General features: G+C 36.1%; 1 protein-coding gene across 1 annotated transcript in view; it reads right to left on the bottom strand.

Annotated features, from left to right (window-relative positions):
- Positions 1–14,601, bottom strand: part of cfap46 (cilia and flagella associated protein 46) — a 65,996-nt gene extending 51,395 nt beyond the window's left edge. The window contains exons 1-11 of the mRNA XM_088915773.1: positions 14,480–14,601; positions 14,203–14,304; positions 12,177–12,289; positions 10,400–10,636; positions 9,256–9,380; positions 6,205–6,336; positions 5,521–5,585; positions 2,197–2,361; positions 1,571–1,694; positions 1,069–1,163; positions 621–779 (exon numbers count right to left, since the gene is read on the bottom strand). Of these exons, the coding sequence (XP_088771899.1) occupies positions 621–779; positions 1,069–1,163; positions 1,571–1,694; positions 2,197–2,361; positions 5,521–5,585; positions 6,205–6,336; positions 9,256–9,380; positions 10,400–10,636; positions 12,177–12,289; positions 14,203–14,304; positions 14,480–14,601 (1,439 nt within the window). The remainder of the gene's footprint in view (positions 1–620; positions 780–1,068; positions 1,164–1,570; positions 1,695–2,196; positions 2,362–5,520; positions 5,586–6,204; positions 6,337–9,255; positions 9,381–10,399; positions 10,637–12,176; positions 12,290–14,202; positions 14,305–14,479) is intronic.
- Between the last annotated feature and the right edge of the window lie 12,488 nt (positions 14,602–27,089).

The raw sequence follows: 27,089 nt of genomic DNA, 5'->3' as shown, positions 1-27,089 counted from the left end.
CACATCCGAGAAACAAGAGTCTACCATCATCTCACACATGCAGACCGTGGCAATATTGGAAAATATTTTTATTTTCACAGAACAGAAGTGAACATATATCTAGGTTCTTTGAAAAACCGGTACAAATGCAGCACTAACAAATGAGACCGGTCCGGTTCCCCTACGACATTGTAAGGGGGCTGAGTGACATCACCCCCCCCCCCAAGAAAAGAAGGCGCTATATCTCGGGAAAGAATGAAGCTGGGAAGTTACTTTCAACGGCACAAACGTAGCACCAACGAATGAGACCGGCCCGGTTGAGTGACGTCACGACCCCGAAAAAACAAGGCGCTGTATCTTGGAAACGAAAGCAGCACAAACGCTGCTTTCAACGGCACAAACCGGCACAAATGTAGCACTTACGAATGAGGTGGGTTTCATCATTTGTGCTGTCTGTAGGGGGGCCAACTTCACGGAGCTCATGTCAGAGAGTATTTTTCTAATATGGATTTTTCTGAAATAAAATACTTTTTCATTACGGATTGCCTATTTTCTGTTAGGGCAGAAATTAAAGCAACCTCACTATTCTGTATAGTGCTTTTTTCCCCATAAGGTTCACATTTCAGATAATATATACATACCTTTCTGACACCAGGATCTGAGAAACACTCTCTGTCAGCTTAGAAGCTGAACCTTGGAATGGACTTAGTGAGCGTCCTAATTCAGACTGCACCAGAAGAAGGTAGATGTTTTTCAGTTGTGCTGCACTGTCTTTTACAGATTCATTGGTCTCCAGTTGACTAAATGGAGCATAATACATATGTTAATACTTATATACTTATGTTAATATTTCATTTACATAAATAAGACATTGTGGAGAAAGAGGGCAAGAGGTAAGTTGTATCTTGACAATAAATAATAATGTGTTTCTTATAAAAGTAAAAAATACCAGTGTACATATCTAAGCACTTAATAACAAATAAAAAACATTTCTTGACAGAACCTTCTATAAATGAAGACTTACTCTCATTACTTACAAAATCTGGTGAAATGTTAGAATGTTACAGGTAATATTTCGAAATAACTTACGATTTTATTTTCTGCATTTTATAAATAACTGCTAAACCGAGATTAGCTTTGGCTTTCTTGGCTGCTTTGGCAAGATCCATTAGTTTGTGGCGTACCTGAAAAAAATGCAAATAATATCCGCTTACCAATAGATTTTACACTAACTATATTACAAAATAAAATGCATTGATCTCTCATTTCAAATCGAAGTGATGGAAGACAAGTTAATTCTATGATTAATTTGATGTCTTACATAAATTATTGCTTAATTATGCATTACACCAAACAGAAATCACGCTTAATTATGGATGAGAATTTTAAATACGCTATGCAGTAGTAAAATTGTTAAAACCAATAAAAAAGTTCAAAAAAAGTCATTACTTAATAAGCAGTCTCATAGCTTAAAAACAAACCATGAAATGTATATTTAAAATCTTTAATCACCTGTGAAAATCTACATTCATCTTCTTACCAAACACCATTCATGAAGTATTCAACTATTTTACAGACACAAAACAGTTACCTGAAGGGAAAAGATCTTTGGATAGAGATCTGGAGCATTCGCTTCAATGAATTCTGATGTAACTTTAGCAAAACTGGCAGCTTCTTTAATTTTTCTTGCATCTAAGAAGGACTCCACTAGCTCTCTGTTAATGGGAAAACAGGAATTTTATTTTCCAGTAACCTGACACTTAAAGTTGAAATTTATTTTTTATTATATTTATTTTCTGAATTAATATTATATATTTATTATTTTTCTGTATAATGCATTTTATTTTATTTTTGCATTCTTGGCCTGTGATTGAACTTTTTTGTGCACTTCTCTTAGTGAACTTGATCATCTTTATGCAGTTTTTGCACATACTGTATATGTCAACATACACAGTATATCTTTTAGAGGTATTTTCTTGGTGTTTTTGGATTGTATTCTGAATATAGCCTATTTACTGCAATAACAAACTGAGACTGGAAAAGTAAACTTTTCAGGTTCATATTTGTAAAATGTCACATCATATTATATTTGATGCAAGAAATCAACATTTAATTAATTGAGCTTGCAACTTGTTTACCTTTTTGAAGTGCAAAACCAAACTAACTTACAAATAATCAGGCCTTGGTAAGTTAATGTGAAACCAACTGAAAACTCACAACATTAACTGTGCCCTCCAACTGTAATCGGACTCTCCGATTTCCTCCAGAGATTTGCAGACCTGAGTTAAAGTGGGTATTAAAAACTGACGAAAGCCAGGTCTGAGGAATGGTCTGACCATTTGCCAGTAAAGCACAGATGCATTGAAAATCACAAAGTAGTACCTGTGAAGGAAAAATTGAAATATATATACAAAACGTCACATTTATTCTTAGTGGGACAATGAAACATTTTGAAGATGGTTTAAGAGGAGTCACAAGTGAGTAAATTTGCTCTTTTACAAAACTGGGTTTTGATTATATTATTAGATAATTAAAACTTACAAAATGCTTTTGTGCTCCATCCTAAAATGACCTTTATAATAAATACAATAACAATTTACAAAAATAAAATTATTTTGAACATTTTTACAAAAATATTCTATTAAGTTTTGTATCTTTTCGCAAATCAAAAACTTGTTTTTCATGACCAACAACAACAAAAAAACTTCAAAATAAAAACCAAATTAATATATGTAATATATGTAAATCAGAGTTCTTTTTTAGCCACTACTATTAATAATCTACATTCTGTATTTGTTTTAAAGTGAAACAAAATTTTTGGTTAACAATGAATAATGGGTTTAAAAAAAAACAAAAAAGGCAAAAATATACATATTAAAATACAGTATTTGAAAACCAAAAATCACAAAAAGCAATTTCACTCATGATAGAAACCGTTTCAAAATGAAAAATCAAACAGATAAAATATTATGCAATTAAGAAAGATAATATGGTCTTACTCTAATCATTTTAATTTATTTGACTCTATATCAACTGTAAAAATTTTCCTAATTAAATATTTAAGTAGAAAAAAAACTGCCAGTCAATGGGGTCATATTCATGCATTTTACCTATGACATTTTATTGTAGCAAAAGGGTTTAGAGGCCATTTTCAGTATCTAAATATTGAATATTAAACTCTTTGTTCTACTGCCTTCTCTTAATTCAATTGCATTAAAGTAATGCAGTCCTCATTAATTATCTAAAGTATATAAAGTACTTGGACAGGGCTGGAATTTACTACCTGCATTAGATACTTGTAACAGTTATGCTCAGATAAACATCTCAGAAACTCAGATGTTAAAGAAAGTTAAACAGTCTATAATGACCACTTTTCTCGTTGGGTCAGAAATTTAATACACATCAATTGCAACAGTATACTCAGAATAATTAAATAAATAACTTACAGAATATTATTCATAAGGATTCTAGATTCTAGGAAATGTCTTCCTTTAGAAGAAACACTAAAATAATTCCCCATTATCATTAAAGACTATTGGCCTCAAGTGTTGTCTCCTGACCATTAGTTAATAATGAACATCTCAGAGGTCTGTGCAATAATGTCCACCATGGACATGCAAACTTCATAACTTTGAAGTCCTACAATATACAGTGGTGTGAAAAAGTGTTTGCCCCCTTCCTGATTTCTTATTTTTTTGCATGTTTGTCACACTGAAATGTTTCAGATCATCAAACAAATTGAAATATTAGACAAAGATAACATAAGTAAACACAACATGCAGTTTTTAAATGAAAGTTTTTATTATTAAGGGAAAAAAAATCCAAACCTACATGGCCCTGTGTGAAAAAGTGATTGCCCCCCCTGTTAAAACATAAATCAACTGTGGTTTATCACATCTTTGGAAAGCGGAGTTCAATTTCTCTAGCCACACCCAGGCCTGATTATTGCCACACCTGTTCTCAATCAAGAAATCACTTAAACAGGACCTGCCTGACAAAGTGAAGTAGACCAAAAGTTCCTCAAAAGCTAGATATCATGCTGCGATCCAAACAAATTCAGGAACAAATGAGAAACAGAGTAATTGAGATTTATCAGTCTGGAAAAGGTTATAAAGCCATTTCTAAAGCTTTGGGACTCCAGCAAACCACAGTGAGAGCCATTATCCACAAATGGCGAAAACACGGAACAGTGGTGAACCTTCCCAGGAGTGGCCGGCCGACCAAAATTACCCCAAGAGCGCAGCGACGACTCATCCAAGAGGTCACAAAAAACCCCACAACAACATCCAAAGAACTGCAGGCTTCACTTGCCTCAGTTAAGGTCAGTGTTCATGACTCCACCATAAGAAAGAGACTGGGCAAAAATGGCCTGCATGGCAGAGTTCCAAGACGAAAACCACTGCTGAGCAAAAAGAACATAAAGGCTCGTCTCAGTTTTGCCAGAAAACATCTTGATGATCCCTAAGACTTTTGGGAAAATACTCTGTGGACTGACGAGACAAAAGTTGAACTTTTTGGAAGGTGTGTGTCCCATTACATTTGGCGTAAAAGTAACACAGCATTTCAGAAAAGGAACATCATACCAACAGTAAAATATGGTGGTGGTAGTGTGATGGTCTGGGGCTGTTTTGCTGCTTCAGGACCTGGAAGACTTGCTGTGGTAAATGGAACCATGAATTCTGCTGTCTACCAAAAAATCCTGAAGGAGAATGTCTGGCCATCTGTTCGTGACCTCAAGCTGAAGCTTACTTGGGTTCTGCAGCAGGACAATGATCCAAAACACACCAGCAAGTCCACCTCTGAATGGCTTAAGAAAAACAAAATGAAGACTTTGGAGTGGCCTAGTCAAAGTCCTGAGCTGAATCCGATTGAGATGTTGTGGCATGACCTTAAAAAAAGCGGTTAAGGCTCGAAAACCCTCCAATGTGGCTGAATTACAACAATTCTGCAAAGATGAGTGGGCCAAAATTCCTCCACAGCGCTTAAAAGACTCATTGCCAGTTATCGCAAACGCTTGATTGCAGTTGTTGCTGCTAAGGGTGGCCCAACCAGTTATTAGGTTTAGGGGGCAATCACTTTTTCACACAGGGCCATGTAGGTTTGGATTTTTTTTTCCCTTGATAATAAAAACCTTCATTTAAAAACTGCATTTTGTGTTTACTTGTGTTATCTTTGTCTAATATTTCAATTTGTTTGATGATCTGAAACATTTCAGTGTGACAAACATGCAAAAAAATAAGAAATCAGGAAGGGGGCAAACACTTTTTCACACCACTGTAGCTACAGTACACTTTTATAAATATTTTAGCAGTTGCCTTTGATTGTTTAGTTCTGCTAAATATTTCTGGATAATAATAACAGTTTAAATCTCGTACTGGCATAGTTATGTTTAGATTACTGCATACGTATAAATTCTGATTGAATAGTACTAGTAAATACAATTTTTTTTTTCTGAAATTAAAACAATTTGACCATCATTCACTTTTAAGCAGAAAAAGATAACAGAGAAAGAGAACTTAGATTTCTGCTTAAATAGCATACCTTGGCTGTTCTTTTGAAATCTCAATTGCTTTAAGGAAATATACAGCTGCCTTTTCCAGTTCTTCCTAAAATCAGCAGAAAATTTGATAAAATTAAACACGAAAGCAGCATTTTTATAACCGAAACAAAGCTTTTTTAACTATCCAATTGGACAAGAAAAATGTTAAACACTAGAGAACATCAAATAGGTATTCAATGATTCCAAAGTAATATGAAACTGCATATCATTTGCATCCCTGTAATAAAATCCTTATGCTCCAGACAAAAAAAAAGGAAAATCTAAGAACCATTTACTGTAAATTACAGGAGAAATGATCTCAATAGAAAAAGCTTACCATAAATAATAATGATGACGGATTTTATACCTTGTCACCTTTGTACAATATTGTGTTTAAGGGTGGGGTTTTGATATTTGTTTCTAATTATTCAACTATGCAAATGTAAGTACTGTACATTTATTTTGTGGACTAAAATTTAAAGTTAAAAATATTATTAAATTGCTTGCATCCCCTGTGCTACTGTTTGTATTGTCTCATAAACAATATATTATACACATGTCGTAGAGACACTAATCAGCAGAAAAATTGAAGACTGAAATGTACATATTAGTTCTTTTAAATGAATTTCTTCAACTTCAACTGAAGGTAGAAAAATATTTAATAAAATTAAGAAAAATACTCCTACCACATTTCCAAAAGTTTCTGGAGCAAACAGCTGGCCTTGGCACAAATAAGCTCTGCCAAGAAATTGACTTTTTGGAGGTTGTCCCTTAAAGTACATCTTTAGGCAGTCCTTACTGATCTCCTTATTGCCCAACTTGGGGAAAAAAAACATTTAATTTGAGAAATGATTAATCACATTAATATGTATTTATGATTATATTCAAGATTATGTTTAATAACACTTATGGCTCAACCCTTCCCACTTCACCCTGAACTAAAAACAAATTGTCCCAACAATCAATTTTCTTAAGGTGCACTAGACCTTGCCAGATATCGTTCAGTTGGAATCAGGGAGTTACGGGACTGACATTTTTAAATGTCACCTTTGATAATTTGCTTATTGTTTTCAGATATCAGGTTAAAACACAATATGCAGAAAATCACATTCAGCAGTTTTCTTTTTTCTTACATTTAGAATTGCCAAATATTTTTGGTATGTCCACCATATTTTGGAATTACCAGTTCTGTGTTTTTCATATCTTTGCACACAGTTACAAACCCAGTAACATCGGAGAGGAGAACGGCAAAGTGTAGGCAAACACTTCCAATGCGTCCACCTTCAAGCTCCTCACCTTTTTTCAGCACATCAGAGACAGCAGGTACTGTATGCCCACATTGGCAACACTGAAAACTTGAAAGCACTTTGGAAGCTGCTGCAGGCACGATGTTAACCTAGAGCTGAGAGAGCCTGACTATTCCCTATAACCTACACTCAGCAACGCAGAGATGTTTGCTGCTGCTTAGGTATTAGTGACATGACCCAGGCTCTAACCTGTGAGCCAGGATAACAGAGCTGAATCTGTACTTGGATGAGCACATTTAATGGTTAAGTCACTTGTCAGGAACATTTCCCTCTGACCCCTTCTGTACTGTACAATGCATTCAGATAGGATCTGCTCTACGCTTCAGGCGTCATATTAACAGACTGTCAGGAAGCCTCACTTCCTGGTTATATATAATCACAGATAATAATCCAGTGATACTGATTGGTCAGGTGAAATATCCAATAGGTCACTCCCCAAAGACAATTACAGTATAAAATTTACATTTATAGATACAGTGATATGTGCCTGACACAATGTAGACAGCTAATGTTTAACATATATAGAGCTGGTTTTAAAAAACTAACACTTTAACAAAATATATCTTCTTGGACATTTGCATTTATCACATTAAGGATTGCTTACTATTTGTAGTAATATTTCTACACTAGACCACCTGCTGCTAACCTAACACCTGTTTCATTATAAAAATTAGATGTTATATTTTGAGAATGCAGTATGTCATCATGTGTATCATCTATGTATGAAAGCCACAGCTTGGAAAGAAATGACCAAGGTCTAAAAAATGTTACTCTTCTAATTAGAAACCCACTGACCCACTGTCACCTTTTCAGTTCCAAATGTCTAATTGGTAGTATTAACGTAATATAAATTTTTTCCTGACCTTGCAGTGTTTATTATTTTTCTACCTTAGCATATCCTCTGATCCAAGATAACCTAAAATATACAAAACTGCTTACAGCAAACAAAAAAATCATTCAAATACTGAAACTGTACATAATAATTGTGGTATGTTTTTATTATCCTTACATTGTAACCTCTTTTCCAATTTGTAATGATTAATTAATGCTGGATTTTGAGACTGGCATCAGTATAAAATGAAGTGCTCGAATTTGATTTCTTGAAAGCTTTTTCCTGGTTTAAATAATGTCAATATTCAAGTTAACTCAACTGATTGATTGCTTTCTACAATGGACTTTTTGATTCTATCCAAAAACCACTGAATGTTATGTTAGTTAATTTACCAACGGCTTTTACAGATCATTTTACTGTAGCTTTGTTGTGGTGTCTATAGCTATTATGTAGCTTTATCCTGTAATTTCAGTATACCTTCCCTGAAAATGGGAAATGATCCATGTTAATACTATGGTCAGTGCAGTAAAGCACAGTGAATGTATGCTGAAAACAGGAAAACACCATAAAATATTCCAAGGCTGAAGGGAATGTCCTAAACCAGGGATCTCAAACTCAATTCCTGGAGGGCCTACAGTCAGTTACATACAGTAACTGGTAGTCATTTAATTAACTGCATAAATGTAAAACTTCTAACCAGGCTCCAAGGTGATGTATACTCAACTCCATCTTTTTGTAATCAATTGGGAAAGATCATAAGAAATATACTGTATGTGTATAATTTAGAAAATGTTTCAGGAGGGTAGCTGTGCCAGCATGTGTAGGCTGCAAAGGAACAAGTAATAGGTTTATTCTATGCTGAAAAGAGAAGAAAGAAAACACAATGTTTCGGCTGTGGAGCCTTCTCCTTGTGTGAATTTAGAAAATAATTAGGTTAATTGTTTAATTGACTACTTACGTTGGAACAAAAGCCAGACCTTCCAAGACCTGAGTTTTAGACCACTGATCCCTGCCCTACAGTTTTTTAGTCTTGAACAGAGAAGACAATATGGGGACCTAATACAAGTATTCAAAATTCTTAAGGACACTTTGCCTCAACCCAGTTGACTTTCCAGAATAAAACGTGGAATACACTGGAAAAAAAGTGAAACACAAACCAGAGGACAGAAGTAGAAACTATTTGGAAGTGAATTTAAAACTAAGGACAGGACATACTTTTTTTACACTTTTTAAAGGGTAGGAGGAGAATGGAACAAATCATTCAGCCATGCTGTTGAAGCCGATACCCTGGTGCCTAGCACAAACAGCTGAATGAGATTCTGGGATCAAATAGCTCCTAACTACCAAATGGAGTAGACTGGATAAAAGGCCTCCCCACATTAATTCCATGGTGAAAAGTGTAAAACTTAACGACAAACTTAAAGTGAGTCTCCATTAAAGTTGTTAAACTTTCTTTTGCAATGTACCCGATGCTGCTCTTTTCCTGTGGCCTGTTTCGATTAGTGCACAAAATCAGAAAACTGGAAGAATTCAGTACCAGGTTTTGTTAGTATGAATCTGCAGATAGGTATTACAGAATAAGGATTTGGATTTTGTACCTGGAGCGCTTGTTCTGCACAAAGAACATTTAATTCGGGGCTGAAGCTCCCAGTCGTATCCGATGCTGTTCTTTCTTCCGTGCCTGCTTTGATCAAATGATACGCATTCTTCAAAGCCTCGACGTCTATAGGAGAGAGAATTAATCAAAAATGCATTCACATAAAAATAGTTAATAAACACTTAAGACAGCTAGAGCGCATACCCTTTTCAGATTCGGCTTTTGCCAATAACTGACGAATGCTGAAATCCATGGTCTTCCACAAGTGCCAACGTTTTGGAAAATCTAATAAAAAAAACTCAAACTGGTGTTAACCGTAAAGCCTCATGACATATTTACATAAATGAAAACGTTATTGTTACATTAATTTTCCTTGTCTAAAGCAGTTAGAAAGAGGGTACGAACGACAAACTACTCTTAATACCTGGTATTACACTAATAACTTACCAAGAATGTTTAGAACAAACGTTTCAAGACTCCAATCACAAAAATAAATTAAACCATAATTACATATTTTTAATTATTTATATAACCTTTTTGCTCCTTTTTATGGACTTTCGTTTGCTAAATCCAGGCGTACTACTTTTAACTTTTTTGTTGCAGGGTTAGGTATCTTGGCAACCAAACGCTCTTGCTAACGACGGTAAGGAAAGGAGGACAAAATTCCCTGTAGTAGCGTGAAGCCAGCTACATTAAGCGACGCTAGCTTGGCAGCACCTTTCAAAATAAAAGTCCCCTAAAACCTGCCTCAGGAAAAAAAAATCCTGCACAAGGTAAAGTCATATTTATAGTACAACAACAATTTGTACATCCTCAAAACTAGATGGAATGTGATAAAGCGACCCACGGGTAAAAAGAAATGGCCGTTCTCCATTAATTTTTTCACTTTCTCCTTGCAAATTGACACAGTGCTGTGCACTGCTAGACAGGAAAAACATATGGTGTGAGTACCATGGGGTGATAATCATTGAGACAGGACACAGTAGTCTTCTTCGGCACTGATATAATCTTGGTGGTCTTGAAACATACAGGAATAACTGCCTGGCACAGGGAGATGTTAAAATGTCTGTAAAAAAAATCAGCTAACTGTGCTGCACATTCCTTGAGCACGCAACCAGGCATATTGTCAGGTCCAGCAGCCTTACGTGGGTTAACTTTTGCTAGTGTCTTCCTCACATCAGCTGAGGACAGGCAAAGCACCTGATCAAAGAGAGGAGGTATGGTCTTTATCGCAGGCACTGTATTTAGTGTTTCCAATCGCGCATAGAAATTATTCAGCGATTCCGGAAGGGAGGCATCTCTGTCACTGGCGCATGGAGTAGTCCTGTAGGCAGTAATGGCCTGGATACCCTGCCACATGCGCCGTGTATCTTTATTAATTTCTTTAACAGCAGGTGGAGCACAAAGTTAAGAATGAAATTTCTAAAATCTTACTTTCATATTGACAAGCAGAAATAAAGCTGTTAATAACCACATAACAGAAAAAAGAGCCTAGTCTTTAGAAAGGCAGTGGATAATGCTCAGCTGTTTTTTTTGGTTTTGTTTTGGTTCTAGTTTGTACTGTTCCCTTATAATTCTGAAGGGAATCTTATTTTTTAATAAATTTCTAAAACAAGCATTTATAACAAGCATTTGACTCTTAGGCCCCAATATCCAGCACTGAGCGTAACAATTGTCTATAAAGTGTGAATGCTAACCTTAACCCAAGTTGGGGCTTCAACTGAGCAGTTTTGCAATCTCCAGTCATCGGATTTTGACATGTTCCCCAAACCAAATTGTATTAGTGAGAAACAATAGAAGCCAATGAGAAAAGCTGGTAGAAATTTAGAAGATTCCATGTCTTGTTACACTTTTGATCTGACAGAATCAGCTTTGCTATACAATTTGCAAACAGTACACTGTCCCAGCCAGACAGCTAGAAATTTCCAAAAAAAGATTCAGATAGGAGCAATAAACCACTCGTTCTAAACCCAAATTGGGGCCCCTAACCCTACCTGGGGTATGAACTGAGCATTTCCGCAATCTATATCCAAATGTCTCTGGGCATCGGATTTTGACATGTTCCCCAAACCAAAAAGCAGGAGTGGGAAACAATCAAGACCATTGATCAAAGCTCATGCAAGTGAATGGGAATTAATAATGCTTGGTAACAAATTTTTATGCGACTGACATTTTTGTGAAACAATGACTGCGTGGTGCACCGCACCATCCAGGCCCCAGAGAGTTTCCGAAAAAAAATTCAGATAAAAGCAAAAAAAAAACACTCATCCTAAACCTGACTTGGGGCCCCAAAATCCAGCCCTGACCTCAAAAATGGTCTAAATAGCATGTGAACGCTAATCCTAACCCTAGCTGGAGCTTTAACTAAGCAGTTTCGCAATCCATCTACGAATCCCTCCAGTTATTGGATTTTGACAAGTTCCCCAAACCAAATCGGGCGAGTGAGAAACTATCAAAGCCACTGAGAAAAGCTGAGATTTGTCAGAGTTTTGTTCCCCCTTTTGCCCCGACCGACTCAGCTTTGCAATAGAATTACTGAGTCAGAGACGTCAGCTTCGTAACAGACATATGAACTTCTGACGTTAGTTTGATGAGTATGGCGAGTTTTAACTTTCTTACCCTCATTTCATGACAACTGTGGACTATAGTGTGAACTTGTTTAAAAAAATTAAACTTATTGGCTATTGATATCCATATCGGCCACAACAAGCTGTTTATCAGTTATCGTTATCGGCCCAGAAATTCCATATCAGTGCATCCCTAGTTTAGCCTCCATGGGTTTCCCCGATTCCCTTGTCACTACTTGGGGTCTCCCAAGTATTTCCTGGTTCTGGAGAGCTTTTTGCAGTCAACTGGGCATTCAGAATGACGTGGCTGGCGAATATCACCCAGAGACAAAATGGCCAAACTGAAAGTGCAAACCAAGCCCGGGTACCTGCAGTGTCATGTCTCCTCCTTTCAGGATGACTGGGCCAACCATCTTCCATGGGGTGAACTTGCTAGCAATATCCTCTTCACTTCCATTAGTATGTCCCCTTTCATTAATAATTTCAGCATCAATCTCAGCTAAAGCAGTACTACTTGTCAGGAGAACCAGAATGCTCCATTAATTGATCAGTTCATTAACCAATAAAATGAATTGCTTGGTCATAATCTTAACTTTTCAAACCATGGTATAGGAAAAGTACTGTACACTAAACCAATTGCATTTCATTATGAATCTGCATAAAAAAAACTAAGTGTGGTGAAGATTAAAATGAGGAAGTAACAATTAGAATTTTCAATTCAAATTCACCTCATAATACTGTAAATATAAAGGAATGCAGGAAGCTGAGACATCTCTAGAATCAATAAGCAGAGAGGAAATATCTCCAACAACTTCATACTAGAACATAATGAGGCATGCAACTATTTATCAAGAGGTTGTTACAATAGTTTTTCCCCCCTATTGTTCTTTCAATTAATACAAATTCTCATAATATTTCCTTACCTTGAATAATTCACATTTATTTCTCCCTCTTGTATACATATTGTGGCAGGAGTCCCACTGTCAATACTACATGATCGCCACTAGAGGTAGGCAAATACACCCTTGAACTGTTAAATAAGGTTCTCTTATGCGTTTCAATCACTATTATATAATATAGTCAAGTTTAAATGTTAATATCTATGCAGGGGTGGTGGAAGCCACTAAGTATAAAGCAGTTTATTCCCGCTTTTGTTGAAAACTTTTGATTCTAGGGTAAGAACCAGGCAACGCCATGGACGTTTAAAAAGAACAACCATTTGAGAGTTTGTTATACTGTATGTGTAATTTTTCCCAGAATCACACTATTGGAAGCAGGGAATATTCCACCATCAATAATACTGTACATTAACATGCTGGTTTAACTTTTATATTTCAATGGTCATGACTGTTAATATTTCTGTCCATTAAACACTGGGGTTAGGCTAAATTCAGAAAGACATTTGCATGGTCTGACTGTGCACAGAGCATTATTAAAACATCTTGCATAACAGATTAACAAACTGTGCGCAGAGGTTACCAAGTAGAGAGTTAATCTCAGTTTTACTTCCACACTCGAACCACACAGAACTTAAACCGTGTCATATTCCACGGTTCCAGAAGAACCAAGAATGTTCATCTTCTGTAAATCGGTACACTACATCACAGAAAGCACGATGATGGCTCAGAGTGTCAGGCCATATCATGGAAATCAGTCATCACCATCTGACTCATCTGTGGAATGGTTTAAATGTGTGTAAACTGCTATTAACAGTTTTGCCACTTTTAGATACAAATGGGGGGGTGGGGTTACAAAAAAGGTTAAATCAGGACCAAGCAGTTTTTCCAAGAAGTAAAACTTATAACCCCCCACCAACATGTAAGTGATTTCTCTAGAATATACACATGCAGTAGGTATAATTACAGGCACATTAATTCTTTATTCCTGCATAGCTTTGGTGGGGAAAAAAGTAATAATCCAGGCATACTTGGTTGAACAAATGTTTATTAACAAGGACAAGACAAACAAGTTACTATTTTACAGTAAGTACAAACAAGGCATTTCAGAGGCCTAAAGTCCTAATCACCTAGAAAACCTCAGACTGCTAACAAGTATTGAACTTTTTATATAATACTCCCATAGGCCACAATAAGAGATAAAATGTAATACAACTGCAGTTCAGTCTTCCCCTGTGCAAACCTGGATGCCACAAAATAAATGGGAGCCCATCTCCATATTCTAAAAATGCATCCACAATCAGGAAAGGCATCTTTTATCTGGGAAACCCAAGTTCCCTAAAACAGAATATCCTGGTGTGAATGTTGTAACGTCCCCAGGGGAATAGCGTGTATTTTAGTTGTAACAGTTTTTATGGAACACCGACAGTCTCCCTTTCTCGGTAAAAATGATCTTTTTTGATCAGCCCAACAAAACGGCATTACCTTCGTGCTGAACTGGATGCATGTCTCTTCTCTCTCTGTTTGGGGGATTCGGTCACAAAGTTCTCCCTCGGACGTTCCCACTCAGAAGACGCAGCTACCCGACTGTTTCCAACCGCTCGTTCGTGCACAAAATTCAAAATCCATAATACACGGTTTGCAAATCCTTACGCAATCCGAAAGTCGTTGTACCTCCGTTTCCTCCTTTCTCTTTCTCCACGATTAAGCATTTTCTCTTTTACAGTTCTCACTCAGCCCCTTAGTTCTCTCCTGCACTTACCTTACTAACTTCCACTCCATTGCTTCCTTCCGGGTCGAATTTAAAGGGGCTGGAGGGTTACGCACTTCCTGTGCCTCGTTAATTGGAGAACGGTGCGTCTCCTTACGTATCCTGTCGGCCATCTTGATAGAGTTTTTGCCTGAAATCTAGGACTCGTAAGGCGTTATTGAAAAAGTACACACCCTCTATAACATGGTCTCTGATCTTACAATGTACAGTAAATGAAATCTTCGATTCAGCAGCTGGTAGTACCTCCTTGAGCAGGAATGACTTCAGCTAGACGTTTCCTCGTGTTTCTCATGTCTCATGTCTCATTTTGGCCTTCCTTATAGAACTGCTTCAGGTTATTTATGATATGTAGGGATATTTATGGCACAGTGGTTGCCATGCTTTCTTCAGGCTCTATCCTAACATTTCACTGGGGTTTAGATCCATATTTTGACTCGGCCAAATCAAAATGCACAATTTCTTCTTCAGCCATTTTGCTGACAGTGTCTAAATGGAGTCCCAAATACTTTTGTATTTGTAAAATAGTTTTGTAATCTTCTCCAGAATGATGAGCATTGACTCGTCTTTTTTATTAGGTCCTCTGAAATTTGATTATGGCAAATATCCATTTCCACTGAAGTATCAGAGGGTTAATTTTTAGTCCAAAGGGTTAGTTTTTGGTCAAGAATAAGGGATCAGAGGTTAATTTTTTATTCAAGAATCTTAGGAGATTAGAAAAGTAACTAACTACCAAGCGGGCTCTGTGTTCTGGACATACACCCAGGCTCCTTGGTACACAACACCACCCCCTTTATTACTACTTTCCTGTCTTTTGAACTCCCGCTTACTAAGCTTTTTCATTTGGCAACACTGACTTTAATGATTTCCTATCTTGCTTACTGCACTGTATATAAGCTGGGAAACTGCGTTTGTTACTTTGAGTTTCACTGTGCAGTTCTGCTGGTGTTGCTGCTATATGCATACATAAAGACTCTTTTTCTCTGATGAAACCTGATTTGAGTCTCTGATTCAACATCACTAACCTGTTTGATGACGATCAAATTCCTAAAGTTTCTGACCACTTTATAGTATTTTATTCATAAATCCTTTTTATTTATAAGCCATTTTATTTAAAGGATAGAACTGCCCAAACTCAATCAGTGTTTACTTTGTTACCCTATATTTAGCCACCTGATTCTAACTACCCCCTTAATTGGACTAAGGGTTAACTTATTATTTCACTAATTCTCGGTTATTCCATTTTTTACTTCAGTATACTGTAACGCAACGGGGGCTCAGGCGGGCGCCCTTGCCGCATCTGGTCGGCCCAAAGTATAGGTGGCTCGAACCCGGGACTTCCGCGTCTCTCTGCAGCGACCTAGCCCCGTGAGCTAAAGAGAGATCTCTTCGCAGCCCAGTAGCTGTAGTCCTGCTATCACAGGGAAGGGCGGTGACGTCACCTGCTCTGGTACGCCGGCTCTTACACAGTACCTGTCGGCCGTAAGCGTTACACTCTCCCCCGCTTAAATCGCCGTCCCCGGCGAAGGGCTATCCCACCCCGCTTCTGACACCAATGTAACGCAACGGGGGCTCAGGCGGGCGCCCTTGCCGCATCTGGTCGGCCCAAAGTATAGGTGGCTCGAACCCGGGACTTCCGCGTCTCTCTGCAGCGACCTAGCCCCGTGAGCTAAAGAGAGATCTCTTCGCAGCCCAGTAGCTGTAGTCCTGCTATCACAGGGAAGGGCGGTGACGTCACCTGCTCTGGTACGCCAGCTCTTACACAGTACCTGTCGGCCGTAAGCGTTACAATACCATTCAGTCTTAAAAAACATTGAATTGGTATATAGTCTGGTTTTAATTAAACAAGAGTATCATGATAAGAAATTGTAATTCCCCTAATCTTATTTATTCTAAACCCTGGAACTGAACAGAGTGCTTAAAATAATTGGACACATTTTTAATTCTGCTTCAATTTTCAGTATTTTTTAAGATGAGATATGTCTCTTTTTTTTCTAAAGTGATAATATTTACATGTAAAGGAACAAGTAATAGGTTTATTCCATGCTGAAAAAAAGAAGAAAGAGAACACAACGTTTCGGCCGTGGAGCCTGGCTCCACGGCCGAAACGTTGTGTTCTCTTTCTTCTTTTTTTCAGCATGGAATAAACCTATTACTTGTTCCTTTGCAGCCTACGCATGCTGACGCAGCTACCCACCTGAAATATTTACATGTATTCATTTTCTAACCACTTATACGGGTCATGGGAGAGCTGGAGCCTATCCCAGCAAGCAACGGATACAAGGCAGCATACACCCAAAGACACACAAAGCACACAAAGACATTCACATCAGGACCAGTTCTCCCAGAACCTAATTAGTCTACCCTAATGTCTTTGAAATGAGTGTGAAAACTGGAGTACTCAGTGGAGACCCACAGAAGCACTGGGAGAACATACAGTACAAACTCACTACAGATAGTACCCTAGGAACTGAACTCAGGGCACCAACGCTGAGGCTACCACTGTGTCATCCGTGATAATAATTCATTAAGTTGTATATGTGTCTGTGATAAAACTGCTTTTTCAAAATAATGAAATAATCCATTTTTATTTACAAACTAGGAATTCGTTTTATCGTTTTTAGCTGTTCATTTTTTTCTTTACAAAATTTATTATTCATACTGACATAATCCAGAAAAAGACTAAGAGGGCTTAGTTTCTTGCAAACTCAGGGGATCTTCTGGCAGAATTCCTAAATGTAAGGTTTGAATTTTGAAAAGGATTAACACAGAGGCCTGTGGAAAATGCCAAGTCTCTTTAAAAATTAAACTTGATGTCTCCAACTGTCTTGTTATCAATATTTTTCTCTCCTGTGTGCTATGACACTCAAACTAGTTTCTCAGCTCATTATTTTAGAACAGAAAAAGTAGTTGTGCTGTGCAGCATCCCTGTGGATAGTAATTATTTTTTACAGTTACTGTACGTCTTAAGGAAATATACAATAAATATTTCTTTATTTGATCTGAAGAAGGGAGTTTTGATGGCTGGTATGCTTCTGTCATGTTGTTTTAAGGTACCATTAGTTTCTTTCACTGAAATACTGTAACTGTACAGATTGAATTCTTATTAATGCAGTATGTTGCAATTATAATTCTGAATAAGTATGAAAACATTTATCATGCAGTAGTGCTAAAACCCTTAATAAATGTCAACCTATTATGGTTGCCCATTATCAGACTACTTTGTAATTTCAGTGAATGAACAGAATAGTATGAATTAAATATATATTATATATTATATATTTAAGCCTTGTATTCATTTCATTTACTACTTTAAAACCATAGCTGTTGATAATGTACATGTTTTTCTACATTTAAAATTCTCATTATATCAAAAAGTAAAAACAAAATATGTTCTTTATATTGGTTTATTGTATGCTGCTGTGGATATTTAAGATAAAAAATTACTTATCCATCCTCACAGATAAAAAGCAGTCTTCAGAGAATACAAAAATCACAGGCATACTCTCTGACATTAAGCAACATAATTGTGAAAAATTAATTTTTAGATAACAAGTGAAGAGACACATAAAGCTGTTTTGAAAATTAATTATTCAGTTAGGAAGAGCATGACAAAACACCAAGTTCAGAAATCTACTAATTATGAGTCCCTTGCCAGAAAAGCTAATCCCATTAACAAGGGGTTACTCGGGGGCATTTAAAGAATTTCTCACAATATGAGATGCGAATTTTTGACAACATTTCCGCTTTTGAAAATGCAAGGCCAGATATACAGTACTTATCTCCAGGCAAATATAAACGTTATCATTATTGCAGATGGAAAGATGTAGCACTGTGAAATCAGATTGGAATTGCTTCTGCGATTATACACGCTTAATAGCAAATAAAAAAAGATTTCCTATAATATATCTATAGAAAGTCATTACTAGTAATGGGTTTTGTAGCCTGAAAGTCATTTATGTTTTCTTACTGTAAGAATATCCAATAGCAGTAATGGAAGGGACTATATCCACATTATCCACATACTGTAGCTTTCCTCAAACACAAAATAGTATTCTTTTGACCTCACAATTCCAGGTAGATCAGATTTCGTTAGCTAACAATGTCACAGTATGCAATGAATGTTTAAACCTTGAAATCTACACCTCAACTGGTATTGCTACATACTAACGCAAGTTAAAAAAAAATGAAAGGGCTTCACCAAATGCAAACTTTTTTCTAAGTAGTGCTTTCTGAAAGAAGTCAACAAGATGTTAGATTCAGTTTTCCGGATGGTTATGATCTGAGCTTTGGTCTTGAGGCAGAGGGAAGGTAAATGATGAGGGTTGGGGGTTGCAAACAAATATCAGTTTTATTACATCAGAGACGCGATACACGCTACATAAATAATAGATCAAACACTGTGAGAGAAATATTTTTTTTTCTTAGCACTACCTTTGCGATATAATTCAGCAGCTTTAGAAGATAAATTCTCACAATCTGAGTATTATCAAGGTTTTATGAAATGCTAATCATATACAGTAATTGGTGCTAATACTTCAAATTATAGATGCACAGTACATGTGTCCTCTTCCTTGCTCTTCCTTGCTGGGTTTCTAATATACCAGTTTATTCTGAATAACAGACTAGACTGTAAAGTGGCAGGTCAGTTGTTAGTGGATTCTTCCACAGCCACCCCAGTAGGGGAGGTTAATGATCATTTGTCTTCGGAGAGCTCTCTGATCTTAAGCATAATGATGCATGTCTTAGATGTGTCACTTTCTTTAGCACTCCAGGTACACAGGAGAATTTCAGGGGAATCTACTGTATGCAGTACCAGAAGCCTGAAGTGCACTTCCCAAGAGCAATGTGTTTTTGTTAGATGTTATTTAAAGAATAGTTAGAGATGTGGTGTGATTAAATGTGTACCTAATGTTTTCTAGAATTCAGAAATTATAAACCCTAGATATGAATTCGCTCAGTGAGACACTATTCCGTTTACAGCATATCATTTTTAAAATTATTTTAAGCAACACATGTTATCCAACCTGTAACTTCACTATGATTTTTTTCTTCCTTTTCCACTGGGGGTATGAATACATCTGGAGGGCAAGTACGGTATATGTATTATAGAATTGTTGACACACTTTTCCTAGAATTATGTCACACACAGACAAATAAGAAATATTAATACTGTATTAAGGCTTAAACCTTGCCTTTATGATTTTATTTAGTTATTTTTTTTAAAAAAAGGAAAAAACAATTTTCTGATCAACATGATTTGTAAGAAATCCCTAATATGAAATATTGTTAAAACTGAATATCACATATTATTTGAATATATTAAGATATCCTTTGTTAGAAGTCGCTCCTTTGGCATCATTTCTCTTATGTACAGTAGTATAATCAGTTTAGATTTTTTCATCCAAATGTTAAAAACCTAAAATTCACTGGCTTCAAAGATTCTCAGTCATTGGGCTTTTGAAATTTTATTTTTCCTAAATTGTAGCTTTGTGCTACAACAGACCTACAGCACTACTTGAGATACAAAATACTTGAGATACGTGTTGGGTGAAATATGGTTTGCACAGAATTATTATTTACCTTTTGGAAAATATTTGGTACTGCTCCCTTCTTTATACATCCATACTACTATTGAGTGGCAAGGAAAAAGAAAATTAGAACAACGCACAAAAAACATACTAGAGGTCCACTGAGCTTCATTAGACGTGTCATCTTCATTTAAGTTTTTTTGCAGTCATGTGGTAAACTATTTCTCATTATTTGATTCCTTGACCACCATGCAGTAAATGGGATAGAAATGCTCTAATCAAAAGTTAATGTACAACAACTACAGTTCAGTTTATTTGTCAAATGCACAATTACAATAAAATAGTGTAATTGCATTACAGTGAAATGCTTATTTGCATGTATGCTCCAATACAAAGGAAACACCAAAACTTAAACACAGAACAGCAGCAACAACTAAATTAAGTAACATACAGTAAAACTTAAATACAAGTCATCGCAGGCAATGTGAAAAAAACATCAGTGTGAGTCAGTGATAGAGCCAAAATGACAGCTCACGGAAGAAACAGTCTCTAAATGTAGAGCTACTGTATGTGCCTTTATTCTCCTATAACGCTTACCTGTAATGCCTTTCAGTTGGACAAGGAGTTGCTGCCAAACCACCCTGTAATTCCACTCTTGATATCGCACTTGTAAAATGTAGGAAGAATAGTTGAAAATAGACCGCATTTTTTCAACTGTCTGAGGAAAAATGCACTGTTACACCTTCTTTGTAGCTCCAGTTACATGCTGGGCTGGACCACATTAAATCACTAGTAATGAAGGTATCCAGGAACTTGAAGCTGCTAACAATCTCTACAGCCACCCCATTGATATGAATAGGGGTGTGGTCCTCACCTGCTTTCTAAAATCACAATTTCTAAAGCCTAAAGTCTCAAATTCTCACTAGTAGAAAGCTTTGGAGTTATTCAGCATGGTTTTGCTCAGACCTACTTTTGATGTGCTCCATTCCTACTGTTTGGACAGCAAAACATTAGTCAGGCAAAAGTTTTGTATTCAGGTTACTCAGAAGATTGCATGTGGTCTGTACTCAAAGGCTAATGGGAAATGAAGATTAATCCTGACATGTGAAGTTACATATTAGAAACTGAAATAAAAAGTGCTAAATATTTCAATTTTGCAATCGCTTTGCTTTAAAGTTTGAAGTATACTGTATGTTTTACTTCAATTAAGAATCCAACTGGTTACTATGGTAAGTTTGAATACAATCAGGAAATGTATCTTTATATTTTGAAGTTTTCACACGTTTCAGCCTTTACATTGATCCAATTAAATCCTTTACATTGATTTTAATTGCTTAGAAGTCAGCTATACAAGAAGGCAGTTGCAGGTCTTAATGTCACAGCTGTGTAACGGTTGCTTAATGGTTTTCATTCTTAGTGAAAAACTATGTGGAGCTCTAAAGTGTTGGATAAGTATATTTTATATTTTTTTCTTTTGTATTATGCTTAAATTATAACTGTGTGTTTTTAATGGTGCTATTTATTTAAAGCATGTGGATGTGTTAAATGTACAGCTTAAAATCAGTCAAAGTTTAGACTGTTTAAAGAATTAGCAACAGCTAATTTTCATTTTTAAGCACTAAATGTTACTTTAATAGTTATTTCATCATAATCCAATGTTATTTAATCATACAGACATTTTAAACACATGCACAGATATTTTAAGTGTTTGTCAGTGCTCTTTTTATCTTAAGAATCCTAGCTTGTTTCAGCAGTTTAGTGTCACTGTTAAGCTTCCTGATCTCATCCTCTTTTATGGGGGCTCTTCTTCTAAGAGACGTAAATCAAATTTAACCTTTTTTTTCTGTATTGTGAAATATAATTTTAGTTCAAATAACCTTTCCCTTGGTGGCAAGAGGCATTTCCAGGGTGTTTGCAAGTTTTGGTAACTGTAAACTGGGACAGACAGACAGACACTTGGCAAAACACTCAAAACACAACCACTTCTTTGGTTAAATTAATATCGTTGGTCAGAACGTAGCAGTGAAGCAGCCTCTTCCTATGTCTCTTGTGCACATTAACTGTACTTTTCTTCCCCTGGCAGCTGTTAACAATCTGTTAAAGAAATGTTGACAATGTCACCAGTCCCCAAAGGGCAACAATTGCATCACACTACTGACAATAAAGGGGGGTATGTTTGGTCCTTATAGTTGCATTCTTTTAATGGCTTTAAGTCCTCCCACGCCTTGGCCTACATTACATTAGACTGTATGGTCATGTGATTTGGAATGGGTATAGACACAATGAAGCAATTAAATATGCGTCGTCCTTACATTGTATGCAGTGTTTATTCTTAAATTGTTAAGGCAAAGCAATGTACAGTAATTACTCAATTTCTGTATTAATTTACGCAGCCTGGTTTCACTGGAGCAATGCAGGTAAAGTACAGCAGGAGTGGTCTCCAGCTGTTATTTCAACCCACATCCCTGTCCTTCTAATAAGGAATCCAGAACATCAAACCACTACTCCACATTGCTGCCCTGTCACTGCTGGCCATTAAACATTAATATGCTGTCATAATCCTGCCTATACAGGACATTGCAAAATATTTCACATGTTGAAGCTTTCTAAGAACATTTGTAATGGTATCCAGTATATTGTATCATAAGATGTCATCCATTGCTAGATACAACATGAAAACCTGTGTTGTATCTAACACCTCTTTAATACCCCCACCTTACACCCTTCTCATCTGCACTGAACAGAAAATTCACTGCTGAATCTTGCACAGCTGCTATCTACAGTAAATGCTGGTTAAATTATAGCTGCTACCATGTTCCTGTCTCCAAGAAATGTGATGTCATTTTCTATATCAATGTTATGTCATCTTTATATAATCTGTTTGTGAGAAAGACACACAAGTAAGCATTCCATTGTACAGTATGCAGGTACATACTGTATAACAATAAACTTGAACTTGAACTTCTTGCCGTTGATTGCATGTGGTTTGAAAGACTTGTATTTCACCGTTGTTTTAAGGCTTCAAAGCCAATTTGAAAATGTACCAATAAAAATAATATGTGATTTGCCATATGATTTCACATTTACATAAACTATTTTCAGCACATTCCACAGGTAATTGTCTACATTTTGATTTGCAGTTCTCAGTATCCTCAATTTAAGGTTCAACATATTGGTAGTGTAGTGTAGCAACAAAACCATGACGTAAAGAAATTATTTTCTTTTTAATGGGATAATATTTCATTTATATTCTTCATTTCTCACAGAAATGAAAAAAACCCCCGAAGAAAACAGTTCCGCTCTATTTTAATTGGGTATGAAAAAATACACCAACATCATAGAGCCCTTCTCTTTGTGTTCAATCAATTAATGTTAACAATAATAAGATTGTTTAGGTATTTTTAGATATTTTCTTTGTACTGTTACATGTTTTCACACTTTATAAAATATTAAAGGTGCATACAGCAATGCATAAAAGGTTCTGTAATAATCCTAAATAAGGACTTTTCTGTCAGACTTGAAAAGGTTGCATAAATATGTCCTTGTTACTACTATTGTATTGAAGCTCATAAGCTCACTTCTTATAATATTAAAGCCATTGTCAGTTTGTGAAGGACAAGGCCTCTTTATGAGCAATTTTAGATTCAATTCCAGAGGAGGCAAAAAGCATGACACACTGCTTTCTGCAGGATTATGCGTTTAATCCCTGTGTAGAGCTGCCTTTTTACAAGTTCTGTTTGAACCTCTGTATCCTCTGTATCTTATGGATTTAAAAATACCCAAACTTAGAAATGTGAAGCAAAGCCAATAGTGAACCAAAAATAAGAGAATAAAATAAAGATTGTTTAATGTTTTATGTAAACAGAAATAATATAATAAACTTTATTTTATATAGCGCCTTTAAAGGTGGCTTCTCAAAGTGCTTTACAGGATGACAATAACAATAAATAAAAAGAATACAACAATAAATAAGAAGAATACACAAGATAAGACACAATTACAATATACAGAGGAGACCGTGGATGGTGGTACTAAGAAGAGCAGTGGGGTGAAGAATGGAACCAGTTAGGTAAAGGCTTTTCTGAAGAAGAGGGTTTTGAGTCTGGATTTCAAGGAATTTAGAGAAGGTGACTCTCTGATATCCTTGGTCAAAGAGTTCCAGAGCTTGGGGGCATAACAGGAGAAGGCCCTGTCACCCATACAATGTAGACGGGCTTGGGGGACAGTAAGGAGGGCAGAATTTGAAGAGCGGAGGTTGCGAGGTGGGGAGTAGGGCGATAATAGTTCAGACAGGTATTGAGGTGCCAAGCCATGCAGAGCCTTATAGGTGAGCATGAGGATTTTAAAGTCCACACGGAATTTGACCCGAAGCCAGTGCAAGGACTCCAGGATAGGAGTAATGTGAACACTTGCACTAGACCTGGTCAGGATTCTGGCTGCTGAATTTTGGACATACTGCATTTTGTTCAGAGTAGATTTAGATACCCCAGCGAGTAGAGCATTACAGTAGTCAATTCGAGAGAATACAAATGTGTTGATCAGCTTTTCAGCCACAGTTAATGATAGCATAGGGCGCAGTGCATACAGCATACAGAAATGAAGAAAGCACCTGTTTATATCATGAAATGGAAAATTAATAGATTTATGGGATGATGTGTGTATCAAGATAACTGTCTTAAATAGTATTAGCCTAATATTAGATTTCAGGGCATATACTCTATAGTCTGTTTCTTCGCCATAGACCTGTTACTCTATAGTCCTTTCCACTTATGTACCAGTTGATCATTGCTTAAACCTTTTAAAGTGTTTGGATTTATCCTGGTTTAATTTCACATACATTTTATAAGAAAAAAAATGAAAGGTATTTTCTCCTACTCCATTCTGATACTTATCGTTATATAGATGATGTCACTAGAATTGACCAGTTCAATACAAGGATAGGACGCCTTCAGAGTAAACCAGGTTGTTAGGATGTTCTTGGATGTTCTTTAAGTGGAGTTTGTGATCAGTAGGTGGCAGTCTTCCCTCTGGACCAGAATTTCCAAACATAGGGTAAACATATTTACTAGCCAAGCAGATATGACCTCAGATTTAGGAGGTGCTGTCCTAAAACCGAGGTTGTGTCTTCTTGGCTAGTAAATATGTTTACTAAATATGTCCCTACGGTACTGTTTGGATGAAAAAGGGTATTAACCTTGAAATCCTAACTAAAATTCATTGCAGATTTGTACAATTCGGCCTACTCAAAATCCCCCATTAATTTAATTGGTGAAGTAATATTTTGTTTCTCCTTCTGATCAGCTGGGAAGAGGGGCTGCTCTTACATAATGGTTGTCACACATCACCGAGGTGAAGGCTGCCCTTCAGCTGTGAGATACTGCACATAGATCAGCTTCTACAGTACATGTAAAACACTTTGGGATTCTTCTGAATAAAAAATGTAATATAAATGCAAATAATTATGATTTCAAAATGTTTTAAAAAGTGTTAAGGAGATGATTAAAAATCAATCAAAGTTAAAGGGAGATGACAATAAAGGAACCTGTACAATTATTAGGTATATTGATTCCTGCTGTAAGCAAGAAGACAAGTAAGAAACCCAGCTACGCAAAGCTTTTGTAGAACAATTTTCAATTACTTTAAAACACAGGAAGAAAATGTTTAAATATAAACAAAATACACATATGAAAGTCTATGATTGTGTTTCTGTGAGCTTTGTTATTTACAGTATACTGTAGCATTAATGTCACCAGTGCAACTTACCCATTTATTCAAAGCAATAATTGAATCAAATTGCTGATGTACTACTCAGATGTATTTATCTGTTGCAGAGACAGATTTCAAGGACCCTCGCAAATATGTTTAATACTATTTTTGAAAATAATTGTAAAAACTGTTTTAGTAACTGGTTGCAACAAAGTCTTTTATTGATGTTCTGTATACTGTGTGGGTGTGCTTGCAAAAATAATGAGACAGACAGCCCTGTTTTTGAACAACTATGATAACAAACTCAGTCAACCTTACACAATTACACAATTAAATGTGATTTCTGCAAAAGGGGCAAGCGGGGTCTTCTACTATTGCTTGCACTGTGTGAAAGGCTTTGAGAAGGCAGTCAAAGACGCTCTTGAGCAGAATTCTCTATTTCTGGAGAGAACACATTCTCAGAATCATGGAATAATTTACCTGCTCAATTAAATAGGTGGTTTGTTTAATAATTTACCAATTATATCTATAAATACAGTATTCAGAGAAACTGGAAAAGATCACCTTTTATAATTTGTAGAATGTTTAAATGTTACATCACAGAAATAAAAGATTGTTTCCCAAAAAAGAAGCAAAATAGTAGTGTTAATTTATTGTATGTTATTGTTCTGTTCAGTGTTATCAAAGTACGATTATTCAATAATGGGGGGAAAATGAAATAAATGGTTTAAACAGCATATGGACAGTTTTCTTTTATGTAAAAAAATCTTTATCCTAAGGAACCTTACTTGAAAGATGAGACACATACAGTAATATGAAGTGATTGCTCAGATTCCAGTAGTTGCTATAAATATTAAAGTACATTCACTGTCACCTTGCAATTTTGTACATGTTTTGAAGGGCATATGCAGAAGTGACAGCTTATAACACATAAGTTAGCAATTATGGGTCACTGTTTGAATGCTTACCAGTTCAAGTAGATTTCAGTTCAATTTTAAAGTTTACTACAGTATGAAAATATGTAACTTTAAAAGAGACAACCTTAGACCTCTTATATTCCCCACAGAATACCCTCTTATTATCTATTGCCTTTCTATTCTATTACTATCATTGTGTTCTATCAATTATTATTGTTTTTTTAAAAGCCATGGTCTTTAAATGTGATTATTACTTTTTGAAAACATTAAGCTTGTTCATTTTTGACTAATGTCTTCTTGTAGACACCCACTTTTTAATTTCTTTTAATTTTTTTTTTTGGTTCTATGGCTTGTACATTTTCGAATGCATTGACACTATAAACTATATAAGGCAAAGGACCAACATAGATTTTTAACTACAGTTATTTGAAAATATATAAGGTATCATAG

This window comes from Atractosteus spatula, chromosome 5, assembly GCF_055471065.1.
Source record: "Atractosteus spatula isolate fAtrSpa1 chromosome 5, fAtrSpa1.hap1, whole genome shotgun sequence".
Taxonomy (NCBI): domain Eukaryota; kingdom Metazoa; phylum Chordata; class Actinopteri; order Semionotiformes; family Lepisosteidae; genus Atractosteus; species Atractosteus spatula.
This window is presented reverse-complemented; position numbering and strand designations above follow the sequence as displayed.